We start from the raw sequence: 16498 nt of genomic DNA on the forward strand, positions 1-16498 counted from the left end.
ACGGTGATGCAAAAGACTCAAAATCTCATTTTCCAAATAAAGTAGAGGTTTGTCTCTTGCTCACATAACAGTCCAAGGAGGATAGTCCCAGTTGGCTATACAGAGTCATTCAGGAACGCAAGCTAAAGGCCTTATGATCCTCTCCCAAGATCTCTCTGTGAAGACACATGCCTGATACGGCTCATAGACCTGGCACGGGGGGTGGCACACATCACTTCTGTTCAGGTTCCTTTAGCTAGAAGTTAATCACATGGCCACAGCTACCAGGGAGGCATTTTACCTGGACAGCCACGTATACTGTGGAAGGCTTGGACAACTGGCTCTCAGCCTCTTTCACAGGGATTAACCATCACCGGGTGCCTAGCATGTACCAAGTATGCTATCAGGTGCTTTAGATACCCTCTTTCAAGGTTAGGTGTGGTAGGTCATATGGTTTTAATTTTATAGCAAAGTAAACTGGGGTTCAGAAGATTGAAGTGACAGCCTAGCAAACCATTATCATCTTCCTCCTCAACATGGCAGTTATTAATTGTTTAGTATGTTTCAGGTGCTTTCAATGCATCAAAACATTGTCTTTTATTGGCTTATTGTGGTAAGGCAGAATGGACTCCCCCCCCCCCCCCCCCGCTGCGCCCCCCTCAATGTCCCAGACCGCAATCCTTGGAATGCGTGAATATGTTATGTCACCTGGCAAAAGTGACTGGGCAGGTGTAATTAAGGTTCAGGACCTTAAAATAAGGAGATTATTCTGAATTATCTAGATGGGATGACTATAATTACATGAGCCCTTAAAAGCAGAGAATTTTCTCTGGCTGGAGTCAGAGAGATTTAGCATAAGTGGAAGTCAGAGAGATTTCAAGTCTAAGAAGAATTTGATGAGCCATTGCTGGTTATGAAACGCAGGGGGCTCTGTGCATGGACCTAAGAGAGATCTTCAGAAACTAAGAGGCCAACAGCCAGTACAGAAATGAGACCTTATCCTCTAACCTCAAGAAACTGAATTCTGCCAACAACCTGATTAAAATTGAAAGTGGATTTTCCCCCAGAGCCTCCAGAAAGGAACACAGCATGACACTTTTGAGTTCAGTCTTGAGAGACCCTTGACAGAAAAATCCAGGTGAGCCATGCTGTGCCTGGGCTCCTTGACCCACAGAAACTGTGAGATGATAATGAGTGTTTTCTTTAAGCCACTAAGAAATGTGTGGTTATTTGTAACAGCAGCAATAGAAAACTAATGTGCTTCTCTAAATCTTTGAAGGTAAATGTTCTTATTTGAACTTTATGCATTGTTTTTTTCCCTAAGATATGCATCTTTCCATATATTGAAATATCTTGTAAGATGTATGTAGTGCTATGTAAATAAAAGATAGGTTTAGTCATATTAGAAGTAACATTTATTTCAAAAATGTAAGTAGATTTTATGAGTCAGTGACCAAAATAGATACTGAAATACAGCAGACATAAAAGTGGCTTTGTCTGGATTTTGTTTTTAAATCTAAAAGAAAAATAAGAGAGAGCTATGATGTTGTTAATTATGCCTTTTTAAATAAATGAAACAGGCCCATTTTTGTTTGTAGAAATAATTAAGAGTTCCATTTTGGTTCTATGACTTTGAGACAATGTTAAAGTGGAGTAGAGGTGGACAGTCTAATCCATCTTTCGTTTTCTAAGAGACTGTATTGCTCTATCGGTCTGACATATGGATGAATGGCTTTTCCCTGCCCAAGAATTCTCTGATTACATACACACACACACACACACACACACACACACACACGAGGGAAACAAAGAAATATGTGACAGTTTGAGATTTCATGAGGATAAACCTACCTTGAAGAAGAGAATTTACATGTGAAAAATTCTAATGTTGCTATTTTATGACGACGCATCTTTGAAAAGAATCCACAGGAAAGAGCTACTTCCTCTGTCTGTAGAATTTTCCTAGCCTTTGCCCTTCAAGGAATTAGAAGTTGACGCTGATATTCCTAATGTCCGCTGGGGATAATATTTTCAATTTCTTAGATATTCTTTTTCTAAACACTAGGCCCGGTTTCAGGCTGTTACAGATCACTGAACAGCTTGTAGTTAGATTCTTTCAGTGAAAGCCCACCTGGATGTCAGTGATTATTGGTTTGCTTTTGTTTCTCTGCATGTTCTTTAGTCTCCATGCCTGAAAATCAGTCTTTCTGGTGAGTTCTGTGAAAGACAAAAAGAAATGCAGGTACTAAGGCAAAAGTCTCTTTACTTTTCTACAGTTTACTACTGCCGTGTTTAAGAAGATTACAGTGACAATAGGCAACAAAGAAAAGCAACAGGCGTGAGATGCTCATTTCAAAGACATGGGGAGTTCTGTTACATTTATGCCTTCATCTGGATGTCTCCATTGGATTTAACGTTTTCTTTTTCTCTTATCCCAATAGGAATACTATGACAAAGGAGATTACATTATTAGAGAGGGCGAGGAAGGAAGTACCTTCTTCATTTTAGCAAAAGGAAAGGTAAATATGAATTAAAGCTTACTTAAAGTAAATCATGGAAGTCTTTTCACATTAGTTTGCCCTGCACCACAGCACTGGAAAGTCTCTGCATTGAGCAGGTAAAGGAACTTCTGCTCAGAAGAATTCCTTGGGGTTTGGTCTTAGCCTTGGGTTTGGGGGCACAGGAGAGCTGTTCTGGGTTCTGGCTGAGACAGTAACTTCTTGGTGACCTTAGGCAGGTCCCTTGACTTTCATTGTGTTTAAAATGACTAGATTCTTTCTCAGATCCCTTTTGTCTGTGATTCTCAATCAAATCAATGATCCAGGATCAGGGCTGGAAATTTTTTCTATCCAGCAGGGGTGACAAGCAGCAGGTGGAGGAGAATGAACTTGTCAGTGGAGGACAGCAATGGCTGGGCATAAAGCTGTAGAGAGGGCTCAGAACTTCAGTTCATATACCATAGCTCAAGTTGGTTTGGGTGCTGATGAAAATTTTATGCTAGTATATGCAGTAGATTTTTCTCTTCACTTAAACCGTGAGTGGATAACATGTTGCCAGTTGTTCCTATGTTGACTCTTTACAATGTTGCTCAGAGATAAAAGGCATTTGTGAAATACTGAAAAAAAAGAGCGAAACCTTGAGCACCTGCATCCATAACCTGTCCAGTTTTTATAAGTATTCTTTCTTCCATGGAAGTGTTTATCATCAGGCACTGCCCTTTGTAAACTGGTTGGTTGTCGAACCTTGAACTGGGCCCCCAGTGAAAGAAAAAAAAATAACAAAATGGTTTCAAACCTCAGAAACTCTTCAACACTCAGAACATTTTTTTTTTATCATTCCTCTTCCACCTGGACCCGATGCTTTCAGAATTTCTAATCAACAGGAAGCAACCCTTGTGATTATGTTGAATTGGCATAAGACTAGCGACAAACAAGGAATATTGAAGTTTTTGTTTGGTTCTGCCGTGGGACTTCTTAAACCTTCCTGGGCCCTGGATCACAGTGAGACACCCATGAAAGTTATGACCCTTCTCCATATCCACAATTTACATCTAGGTTTAGGGGGTAAAACAGAGGATTTAACAAATCAGTCATGAACACTAGATTCAGAATTCCTGACACTTAGCCTTATTCTTGATTAGTTTGTCAACTCTTTGGCTTTTTGCCATAATAAAAGTTCCCACAGGAACATTAGGATTTGCTTTGAACATTCCTAGGAAGGAATTGCTAGATTCACATAAAATTTTTTTTAACTTTGGGAGGTGGGATTTGAATGGAGAGTCTTTCTCTTACAGATGGGGAGTCATTTGGTCATGTTAAGTCACAGGATTTCTCAGTCCCTCCAAGTGAATTGCCTGTAGTAAGATGGTCCTAAGTGCCGCAAAGTTAGAGCAAAGGCTCTTCTATTTCCTTCTTTCAGTCAAGTTTATATAGATTTGGAGGGTCTGGTTGAATGAATATGTGCTCAGATTTTCTTTTTTTTCCCCCTTCTCTTTATCTTTTTAATTGTTTAACATCACGTAGGTAAAAGTCACCCAGAGCACAGAGGGCCACGATCAGCCACAACTGATAAAAACACTGCAGAAAGGAGAATACTTTGGAGAAAAAGCTCTTATCAGGTGAATCCACAAAGTCTATACCATACTTAAATAATTCTTTTGTTGTTTTGCATGTGTAATTACTCATTCAGAGTTGTCAAATTGAGCTGCCAAATTAATGTCAGCAAATATCCAGGAATTAAGAAAAAATATAAATTGAATTATGAAAAAATTCATTCTCATGCAGGAAATAAGTACAGTAACTGCACAGAAAAGAAATGGAAAGGCTTAAATTTGCTAGTGAAAATAAAATTGGTATCCTATTAGAATCTTTAGTTTAAAAGAGAGTCACAGAGGGGCGCCTGGGTGGCTCAGTTGGTTAAGTGTCCGATTTAGGCTCAGGTCGTGATCTCATGGTTTGTGAGTTTGAGCCCCATGTTGGGGTCTGTGCTGACAACTTGCAGCCTGGAACCTGCTTTGGATTCTGTGTCTTTGTCTCTCTGTGCCCTTCCCCTGCTCACGCTCTGTCTCTGTCTCTCTCAAAAATAAACATTAAAAAAGGTTAAAAATTTAGTCAGAGAGATTAAAGACATGAGAATTACAATTTTTTTAAGAATGAATTTTTATATTTCCAAGGTTTGAAATGTTGCTGTTCCCCCTTTAAAAATTATCAAATAATAACTTTCCATGTTTTTTGTGCTTTTAAATTATTATGTTAAAAGCAATATTTTCTTAAGGATTTTTATCAGCTCATTTTGCAAGTTTTAGAAACAATCAAAATAGTGTGTAGGAAACTTCTACCTGACCCTTAGGTCTTTGGAAGTATGAGTTTATCTACTGTTGATCTAACTTATGGAAGAAATATTTATAAAGATAAATCAAATGTCTCAGGAGATGCTTTGTACTTCCTGGAATTCAGAAAACAACTTCAAGTCTAAAAACACCACATTTTAAAAAATATAAATCACTTTGTAAAAGATCAAATTAGAGTTTTGAGCAATACTGTTTGGAGTTACATATGTTTTTAAATGAATACTTGAAATTAGTTAAGACATCCCTTAAACTTTATATTATTCCTAAATGGTTGTTATTTCAAATTTATGCTTATAGAAAATGAATATTATTTCTGTTCATTTTCTTCCTTTTTAATTTTTGTCATGAAGTACTAGTTCTGCTGATTTGTTTGTCATGATAATATTAAGTACAGAGCAAAGAAAACATGTTCATAAATTACTACAAGACAAATTTGATTATTTAAAAATTATAAAGTTCTTATTTTCAAAGGAAAAACACATAAAATTAGTAAGTTAAATTATGACTACTTTGTAAACATTTTAAAAATGGAATTTAAATGCAAGTTAAATTTTTTCTTTCTCGTTTTCTAGCTAGTAATTAACTTGTTTCAATAACATGGAAATTGTCCTTTGTAAAATTTTTTTGTTTGTGACTAAATACAGATACATTCATGTAATATAATTATGTAATTTTATTATTCAAAACTTCAGTGTATTTGTTTTTAACATTACTAGATTACTTTTTTCATACCTCCCAGCGAAACAATTAAAGTTTGAAAGTGCAGAGAACTTTATAAATGTACTACAGAGTCAAAATAGCTGTTGAAAGGAAGTATATTGTCTGATTTTGCCGGATCTGAAATGATTTACTGTGTATGTCACAGCTAGCCAATTACAGTGTTTTCCACTGAAAAACATGGGAATTCATATTTACTACAGATACCCAACTCCCTAGGCATTTGAAAGCATAAAGCTAAAATCAGTGAACAGGAGCACTGAATACAAATGCTTCTACATTTTTGTGTATTTTTATGCTATCAGTTTTTAGGGCCACTGACTGTGACTCTGTATTCCTTATATTCTGTATATTTCCATGACTTGACATTAAATAGTCCCAGGAGTTCTTTCAGCATTTTACGTACAACAATAAATCCATGGCACTTACACAGTTATTATGAAAGAAACATGTGTATTTATAAACACCTAATATTTATAAAGTGTTTGTAGAGAATATTCCTAGTCAGTCTTGACACTCACAAGTGAAAGGGAGGCTGCATCATTCCTTTTTTTGAACTCACAAATCAAATTGGCTCATATCCAACATCATATGTGTATGTATATGTACATATATATGTACACGTATATATGTATATGTACATATATGTATATATGTGTGTATAGATAGATAAATAGATAGATAGATATAGATGTCTCCACACATAGACACTGAGTAGCGACTGCTCAGCTCCCAACTCAAAAGCTCATCAACCCGGAATGTTTTTGCTGATGTCTTCTGGCAAGGACCCTGTAGACATGTCAGGAGCTGTGTGTTAATGTCAGAAGGACTCTGGATGTCACCTATGTGAATAGGGGACTTCTTTGGAATGAGAGATGGGCCACCAAAGTTTTCCTGTCCTATCACCAAAGGAAGATGAAGGAACTGTATATACTTTGTGGTTTACATGTTTGATGAAGTCGCTTAGAGCAGGCCCAATATGTTTGTTCCTCCCAGTTACCTTAAATGAATCTCACAGCACTGGGTACCATATGGGGGTGCCATTTTTCAGTGTCTTATTTTGTAACTAATAGAGGGAGGAAACTCATATAAATAAAGGTCTCTAAAGAAATACTTCACCTAATGCTTGGCCTATGGTATTCATTAGGTAATTAAATTTGCCGTCACTAGATCATATGCTGTAATTCATTGAATCTAGGATATCAATTTTGAGAGGCACCATTATATAATGTACCTCTGAGGAAGAAAGACAATGCTATTGATTACATTATGATTCATCATCAATTGTAGGACATGCTCTGATTTCAGAGATTCTAGTGAAAAATGTACATCTTAGGCTTTATGCAATTAAAGTATTTTAGTATTTACTTAATCATTGGGTGATACGGCACTAAAACTACTTTCTTTGGGTTTTATTCTTTTTTTAAGTTTATTTATTTTGAGAGAGGGTGAGAGAGAGAGAGAGAGAGCAAGTTGGGAGAGGGGCAGAGAGAGAGACTCTCAAGCAGGCTCCCTGCTGTCAGCATGGATTCTGATGCGGGGCTGGATGCAGGGCTGGAACTCATGAACCCTGAGATCATGACCTGAGCCGAAATGAAGAGTTGGACACTCAACCAACTGAGCCACTGGTTGCCCCTGGGTTTTATTCTTGATTGGCTTTTTTATTGTATATTGATTACTTGAGTGTTTTTCCAATAAATTTGTTTGATTAGTTAATTTCAGGTTTTGGCTGCTTATTAATTAGCAATTCCCATTTGATCACAGGAGAGTTATTTTATTTTGCTGACACAAAGCACAGAATGAGATTCCATATGCATTTGTAGTCACCAATTCCTCTCTATTCCTGGTGCAATTTGCCTTCTTCTCTGAATTCCTTATTGAGATAACCTTTATTGGGACACATTTCAAATCCTTTTTTGGAAAGGGGGAGAGTATGTTATGATTAAAAAAAGCAGTCTTTGGAAGGTTTAAATGATGGTGTTTCATAAAAAAAGTAACAGATCCTCTAATAAAAATGGATGTGTAATTTCTAACCGTAGAAAATTGACTTTTCTGGTTTTGTCTGCAGTGAGGATGTCAGATCAGCTAACATCATCGCCGAAGAAAATGATGTCGCATGCCTGGTTATAGATCGAGAGTGAGTATGCGGATACTGTCTGGGAAGGCAGGCTATTGCCACCTTTGAAGACTTGGCCTTCTGTTACTCCGAGGCCCATCTGTCTTCTCATTCATCAGCACTTAGAAATGCTGGCCAATCCTCAGCTGCGAGTATATTCTATTAAAATTCATGGGGAGGAACTGGGCCTTCTGATCTGAATCTGTCTGTGGCAGTGGCAGATGCTGGCAGGCTAAATATTTTGTGTGCAAAGTTTGTACATAAATATCAGCAATAGACCGATTTAAATTCTGCATCTTCCAGAGAAATAAGCTTATTAGTACTCTTATAGATTTTCTCCCATACGATATAGTGAACCATTCCATAATTTATTTCTAAAATGCTGTAAGCAGTCAAAAAAATTTTTTTGAACAAAACCTCTGTCTCGGACATGATGTAAAATACTCATTATTAGCTATACATATATTTCCAGAGAAGGTTTAATTTAACATTTGCAGTAACTTGTAAGTGACGGGTGTTAATATTAATTTCTAAATGTCTCAGGTTATTTTTCAGAAAAAAGTCTTACTTTGTGTCCTTCACTCACTTCAGATCATATTTGAATCTGGCCCCTTGGATCTCTCACTAATGAGTTGAATATTGATCAGTTATCCAGATATCATAAAAGGAAATGCAAATATACCAAAGCTAGGCCGTTGTCTAAGAAAACTCATAGTAAAGGGCACCTGGGTGGCTCAGTTGGTTGGGCGTCAGACTTTGGCTTAAGTCATGATCTCCCAGTTTGTGGGTTCGAGCCCCACATCGGGCTCTGTGCTGACAGCTCAGAGCCTGGAGCCTGCTTCCAATTCTGTGTATCCTCTCTCTCTGCCCCTATCCCGCTCTTGTTTAGTCTCTCTCTCTCTCTCTCTCTCTCAAAAATAAATAAATGTAAAAGAATTAAAAAAAGAAAACTCATAGTAAAGTCAAAGAAATAGGGTATACCCATATGAAATATTAGCAAAAAATAGTAAAATGAAGAAGTATCACAAGGGAGTATGTAGTTGATTGAACATAACATTCATTGAATCAGGGGTTTAGAACTATAATGAACTTTAGAACACTTTTTAAAATGTTTATTTATTTTTGAGAGAGAGAGAGAGAGCAAGGGAGGGGCAGAGAGGGAAGGAGACAGAGGTCCCCAAGTGGGCTCTGTGCTGAAAGCTGAGAGCCTGATGCGGGGCTCGAGCTCACAAAACCGTGAGATCATGACCTGAGACATAGCAGACACTTAACTGATGGAGCCACCCCGATGCCCCAGAACTTTAGAACATTGAAAAAATCTTTTTATTGTGGAAAATTTCGCACGTATTAAAAAGCAGACAGGATGGTGTTATGAACCCCATAATGCAAGTCCAGAAATTATCAATTAATGCCTTATCTGGATCCCTTTGCCACCCTCTCTCTGCCTTCTCCATACTATTTTCAAACAAATTGCCAACATAAAATGATTTCATCTATAAATTTTAGCAGCATTTCTAAAGGATAAATGTTATTTATAAGGCATGACCACAATAACATTAACATACCTAAAAAGTTAGCAATATTCCTTTTTTATTTATTATTTTTAAACGAAGCGTAATCAACACATATTTAGGTGTACAACATAGTGCTTGAATATATGTATATATTGCAAAATGACCACCACAGTAAGTCTAGTTAACATCCATCACCACAGATAGAACAATAATCCTTAATATCACTGAATTATTTTAATCTCTGTTTTATGGATAAGAAAAGAAGTCCCAGATCGGTAAAGGGTTGCCCCAGTGATGCTGTCCTGTGTTGGACCAGGAGCTACTGACCGGGTGTCCTGACTTCCTTTCGGAGTTCTTTCCACTGTGCCATTTGGCTCCCATAGCATGTATTCAGAAAGAGGGGAAATCACAACGTGGTAAAGTGGGCAAGGTTTAATTTTGTTAAGTGTGGACATGGGGCTTAAAAATTAATAGGCAAATAGGAAATATAGAAGTCACTCCAGGTGAAGTAAAACTTAGAAACGAAGGCGTAGGGCTAGAAAGTGCACAATAGGTTCAGATAAAGGTAATCTTTGGATGCCAGCTCAGAAATGGAAAATACATGAGTACGGTATGGTCCTGATAATGCATTGTTTCGTATATGAGTTCATTAAAAATATATGCATGCACTGAATAGCATTAGCTGTGTGGTAGAATCTTATAAATTGCTCTGAAATGCTAGGACTAAAAATACGAGAGAAAGGAAGAATTCCTTTCCTTTTTCTTCATTGTAATCACACAAGCAAATGTTTATACAATGTCTCATATATTCATAATCCCTGAAAAGGATGCAATTATTTTATAGAGTTAATATATTGTTTGGAAGTGTAAAATTTTAAAATGTTCAACTTACATGTGTAAGATTCTCTAATAAACCAAGTATTGTATTAGGCTCGATGAGACTTAAAAAGTTACATGCATTTCTTCTATCAGTGAGAGAAGCGGAGTATCAGCTGTAACTGGGTTGACCTACATCCTGGATTTCCTGGACAGTTCTGGTTGGCCCAGCGTATTTGTTATTGGCACCACCTTTCAGTCAGAAAAGTATTCAGTTTGAATCGAAAATGATACGATCCTGGTAGCTATGACTAGTAGACTAAGTTAAGATCCCATGATAATTATCCCATAGTACCTTATCTACACTTATATCATCATTCACATTTTATTGAATTGCTTTATTTAACATCTGTCATCTCACTGTTCTATAAACTTCATGAGTCCGGAAACACTGACTTGTTCACTGCTGTTGCAGTGCCAGCAAATGACATAGTCCTTGGCAGACGGCAAGTGCTCCACATGTTGGCTGAATAAAGGACACCATCCTTGCAATGAAATACAGTGACTGAAAGCCTTTGGCTCTTTATTTCTTCTTTCCTAATGCGTTCTTTCAAAAATGCTTAGAATGAATACGCTGCAAGGAGGAGAGTTCAAGTTTTCCTATTTTTAGGTATAATGAAATGTGCGAAATGGCAGTATCTCTAAATACGTGGAAAGTGTTATTTGTGACATCTTCATCATTCTTTGGTTGTTGGGAAAGATCTCAAGGAGCTGATTATGTCAGAATGAACCATCAGTACCATCAAAATGATTATAGGCTGTTTGTCACAGCTAGAATGTTGTAGCTGTTTACATTTACTTTAACTCTAAGTTGTGGAGAATTTCTCGGAGCCTGTGACACCAGTATCAACTATCTTTAAAAAAATGAGATTTGTTTACGATACTTTAATTAGTTTAACAGCAAGCAAAATAATGGTGATGTATAGAATAAATAAAAGCAAAACAAAGTGAGGTGCCTGGGTGGCTCGGTCGGTTGAATGTCTGACTTCGGCTCAGGTTGTGATATCACGAACCACGAGATTGAGCCCTGCATCAGGTTCTGTGCTGACAGCTCAGAGCCTGGAGCCTGCTTCAGATTCTGTGTCTCCCTCTCTCTGCCCCTCCCCTGCTCACGCTCTGTCTCTCTCTCTCTCTCTCTGTCTCTATCTCTCTCTCAAGAGTAAACATTAATTTTTTTTTAAAAAAGCAAAACAAAGTACAAGAAGTATTTCCCTTTTGCTTGCAAATTTCACCCGTTGGATATTTGAAATTTCTTGGCAGTGCTCTTTGTTTCTCACTATTCTATCAGTCCATGGAGCAGGATAGAAAAGAGTGGAGAGTAGATCTGAAAAGAAAAATGGAAAATACCAGCACAGTATATAAGATATACTTAATCATGTGAATGTATATTGGGGTCAGTTCAACATGGGGAGAGGTCTTCAGGGCTAGGAAAGCAATAAATGGCAACAGTACAGTAATGAGATGGCTCTGGTTTATTAGTTTTAGTTGTTTTGAGGTAAATTTTCATTCCTTTAATTTTTTATGCCCAAGTGCTTAAGATTTACCAAGAATATTAAAGCGTAGTTTCTAGAAGGATACTATATTGCGGTAGGTAAGAGAAGCGCCCTAAAAAGTCACAAATCAAGGTAGATTGTCGAGTGTAAGGGCGGAGAAACATTGAAAAGATAATCGAGAAAATATATTTCACTGGTGAGGAAGGGGATTCTTTATTTTTCACGTGCAGTGCTTTGTATGAGTTCCCGCAGACAGTTTGGCGGGGATGGGGAAAGTAGATGGGGCAAGGTCAAGTCTGATCTGTGAAGGGCGAGAGAGGGCAAGGGAAGATATTGGCGGGGCCTCAGAAAACTACCAAGATAAAGTAAAACATGTAGATTTAATTATGAAGGAATGTGAAATGAGGAGCATTATCGAGGGAAAAGAAAAGATAAATTTTTTCCTTGATTTTTAAAATAAATAGCTTAATTTGATGAAGCAAAATCTGCAATCCATGTAACATGTTGACTCAGTAAACAGATTATGTAGACTACTTCCTGTCCACTGTCTTCTGGGGGGAAAAATTGCTGGTAAACCTGAACCACAAGACAGAAAACTCCAGAAACGTTTTCTCTTTTCTTTGTTTTCATAAACTCACAGGATAAATTATATAACTTCTCCATTTATGGCAACTTTAATGTAATATAAATTATTGAAATTATTGAGAAACCATTTACAAAGCCATGAATAACCATACAAATGGTCTTTTATGAGCTTGAGAAAATGTCAGGTTACAATAGTAACTGTTTATTTTATTCCACTTAGGACATTCAACCAAACAGTCGGGACTTTTGAAGAACTCCAAAAATACCTTGAAGGGTATGTGGCAAACCTAAACCGTGATGATGAGAAAAGACATGCAAAGTAAGTGGAGGAACGTTTTCCTAAGCCTCATAGGACTGCCAGCAGTAGATGAAAGAGCACAGGAGTGTGATTCGCCATGTACTAATAACTTTCTGCGTGCCATCACTAGAAAATTTGGGGGAGTTCTTTTAAATCGATCTTCTACAAAGAGGATGCTACTTACCACTACTAGTGTAGATATTATTTTAGTCTGCAAGTAGTCAGCTTTGAGTAGTAATGTTAGGGAGACATTTCCTGATAGGCGGCCTTGGGATGGGATTCTATGTCTGATGACTTAGCTCAAAATAAAAGATTAATTCAGAAATGGAAATGGAAACCACACAAGAATGCCAACGGACTAGTGTAAGCCATTCATTCTGATTCCAGGTAGACAGCTGGGGTAGCGTCAGAATTATTTCAGAATATAAGGGAGTTATTGCCCAGGGGTGTGTGTGTGTGTGTGTGTGGGCGTGTGTGTGTGTGTGTACAGGAAGGAGTTGGGTAATAATAATAGTAATAATAACAATAATAATGATATGGTAATATTGATGAAGAATTTTGTGCTTAATAGAAAAACTACTTTGTAAAATTAAAATTTGAAAATCCTTTACATTTTATAGAGTAAATACTTAAGAATATATTCATTAAAGAAGCTGGAGTCAAAAGTTCTAGAAAACTCACATTTGAAGTAAATGAGAACATTCAACCAGAACCTCAGAATTTTTTGGCTATGTGGTGTTTTTTTGTTTCTGTTTTTGTTTTGTTTTGTTTTTGTTTGTTTTCTTCTGGCAAGGAATGTATTTGCAGTTTTTATGTCAAAGGCCTTTTGCAGTAAGAACAATTTATGAATATATAATCCAGAGCAGTAAACCTTAATTAAAAGAGAAAAATGAGTATTTCCAAATAATGATACTTAGCTACAAAGTAGGGAATGTATTTTTCATGTTTGACTAAGCAGTTATTCTGGTTCATCCATGGAAAGCTTCGAAACCTGACAAAAATAGCAAAACACAGCAAAGATTCTCAGTGTGGCATTCTCCTGTATGTGTAGCAAAGGAATTGCTCACTGGTTTTATTTCCTCTCATTGACTCTTCAGAAACAACAACAACAACAACAACAACAACAACAGATTTATTGAGATATACTTTAAATACTACACAATTCAGCTCTTTTTACCTCTCATTGATTCAGTTTGACATTTGTCTATTAATGTGTGTGTGTATGTGTGTGTGTGTGCGTGTGCAAGTTTTTTGTTTGTATGTTCTATTGTTTTTCTCCCCAGACATAACTGAATCTGATCCTCTACAAGTTGAGACAGCTTTTGTAGCAAGCATGGGTAGTAATTACTGGCAGAAATAATACTATTGTTAAGAGTGGGATTTAGGTGTGGCATGACCCTGGCCTGACTAAAGGAGTGTATGCAAAGTTTCACTTTTCTTATGCAGGAGATCCATGTCTAACTGGAAGCTGTCCAAAGCACTCTCTCTGGAGATGATTCAGCTGAAGGAGAAGGTGGCCAGATTTTCCTCATCATCCCCATTCCAGAACCTTGAGATTATTGCAACACTGGGCGTTGGTGGGTTCGGAAGAGTTGAGCTTGTAAGGGGTTTACGTTTCAAGCATCTGAGAGAAGCCTTTTGACTTTTTTTGTTTTATATTCCAGGGTATCTTGGAGGAATATATGAATTGTTATTGCTATCTTAAATGTTGCTTTGAGCTGAAATTGAGAAAGTAATTTTTCACTCTGTGTGTTGTATAGTAGCAGGTCTGTGCTAATAAGTAACTTGTAATCATATAGGTCATATTTCAAGCTTCTTGCATCACATCCTTTTGTGATTTTTTTTCTTGATTATAATTTTTGGAGAATGTACCAAGTAAGCATTCCCAGAGGCTATAAAACATTAAAAACGTATTTTCTAACAGCAAAATGTACACACACACACACACACACACACACACACACACACACACTTATGACCCGTTAACTATATATACTAAAGAAAAGAAGAATGTGTCCAGGGGAGGTGCTATAGAAATAAGATCTTTAATATTATAGTTTACACAACTCTACTGCCGTGTCTGTATTTGGCTTTCATTATCTTATTTTGGGATTGCTCAAGATTTTCCATCAGAAAAGAAGAAAAGAAGATGAATTTAAAGAAATATTTAAAGAGCAGCCTTCTGTAGTGGTGATCAGGACACCTGGGAACTTATCCTGATTTGGGCTATATTTTCCACATCACCACCTCTCTGAGCTTTGTAACTGGCTTCCAAGGAGTAACAGAGTGGTATTGTCAGATCAAGTGCTCTGAGGAAACTGTAGAATGGAGATCTGTGACCTTACTGGGTACAGATGGCTCTGAACCCTTGGCAATTACCAAGTCCTTCTTCGTCCAGCAGATTTTTCACGATTCACTGTACATTAACCTCCGGGAACCAGGCTGACACCTTCATCTGCTGGATGGCCCGCCCTAGACATGAGCAGATCTGAACTGCTGCCAGGAGACCTGGATAGTACACTTCATACCCAGTCAGTACTTCCTCTCTGATGGGTGAGGGGGAGAGAAACTATTTCTTAATAAGCCAAAGAATATTTGGCTTTTTTTTTAATGCCATACGGAGAGACAAGGGCACTATCCATCTGCAGTGGTATTTTTCACCGAAGATCCTGGCAAAAGGATTGAGTTAACAATCCTGAGATCTGTTGTTTTTTTTTTAATATAGTTAGATGATAATAATTGAAACAATAATTCCAATAATTGAATAACCCAATAACAAACAATAGTTGAAACAATAATTCCACCACTGATTTAAAAGTCCTAGGCAGCACCAGCGGCAAATGTGTGCAAAGTATGGGGTGCAGCCATTTCTGCGCAGTTTCGTTTCTTGTCAAATATAGTCTGCTTATGGAGTCTTAAGCCTATCTGAATAAACATCTCTTAAATTTTTTTTATTTCCTTTCAAGGGAAAATTTTGTTTGTCCATCTAAAGCAGCAGGCTTCAAAAGAACTCCCTGCACCGATGGAAATGTTCTATCCCTCTGCTATCCGGAGGGTAGTGACTAGCTGGATGTGGCTGGCAAGCTTTTGAAATGTGCCTAGTACAACTGAGGAACTGGATTTCTAGTTTTAATTAATTTTACATTAAATAACCCCACGCGACTACTTGCTGTTGTATTATATATAGCACAGATACGGGTTTTGATTGAATACGTTTTGTTTGGAAAATCAAAGAAGTGAATCTTCAGACAGAACAATTCTTGGCAGTTCTGGTCAACGTTTTTTAGATCACACACTCAAAAGTGAATAGATTTCTAACCATTAAATCTAAGTAGAGGGTTTTTTTTTTCCTGTGTTAATGCAAAGATTTTAGGACCATGTTCCAGATACGTGAACTCTTCTGGAAATTACAATGAAAGGGAAGGGTATACACCTGAATAAAACTTAGTGCCCCGAGGGATGAGTGGTTGAAAGGTCACATACCATTTAAATATGAAAGAATTTTAACTCTCACTGGTTACTATTGTTTTATATAGACGTTACAAATCTTTCCTACTAAGTTAGTTTTGACGGATCTTTCTCTTCTTGCTTAGGTTAAAGTGAAAAATGAGAATGTGGCTTTTGCTATGAAGTGTATAAGGAAGAAGCACATCGTTGACACTAAGCAACAGGAGCACGTTTACTCAGAAAAGAGGATTCTAGAAGAGTTGTGTTCTCCCTTCATCGTGAAGTAAGTGAGCATTTGGCCCCCGGAATTTGGACTGTAGGCTCTTTTGAATGTTTTCATGCAAGAGAACAGAAGAGGGAGAGAAGACCCCACTCTGAATTCTCCATCCCTGTCACAGCAACAACACACAAAATGTTAGAACTTTGAGGTTTGGAGTCAGGAGTTTGGATTTTTTTATTCTTAAGTAAATCTCAGGAGAATTGTGTGTGTGTGTGTGTGTGTGTGTGTGTGAATATAAAATTATTGTGGAATAATTTCAACTGATTATTTAATCCATATCTACTGCAGAACTTAGGAAGCAAAGAATTCACATGAAGCCCTCAGAGGACATGCTGTTGCTGAAT

The 16498-nt window shown here is 37.3% G+C and overlaps 1 protein-coding gene across 1 annotated transcript in view; it reads left to right on the forward strand.

Moving 5' to 3' along the window:
* The window catches only part of PRKG2 (protein kinase cGMP-dependent 2), a 103288-nt gene that overhangs the window by 48171 nt on the left and 38619 nt on the right, over positions 1–16498 (forward strand). Inside the window, exons 7-12 of the mRNA XM_042982718.1 lie at positions 2421–2498; positions 4002–4096; positions 7614–7682; positions 12350–12448; positions 13874–14027; positions 16021–16157. Of these exons, the coding sequence (XP_042838652.1) occupies positions 2421–2498; positions 4002–4096; positions 7614–7682; positions 12350–12448; positions 13874–14027; positions 16021–16157 (632 nt within the window). The remainder of the gene's footprint in view (positions 1–2420; positions 2499–4001; positions 4097–7613; positions 7683–12349; positions 12449–13873; positions 14028–16020; positions 16158–16498) is intronic.

Source organism: Panthera tigris, chromosome B1, assembly GCF_018350195.1.
Source record: "Panthera tigris isolate Pti1 chromosome B1, P.tigris_Pti1_mat1.1, whole genome shotgun sequence".
NCBI lineage: Eukaryota > Metazoa > Chordata > Mammalia > Carnivora > Felidae > Panthera > Panthera tigris.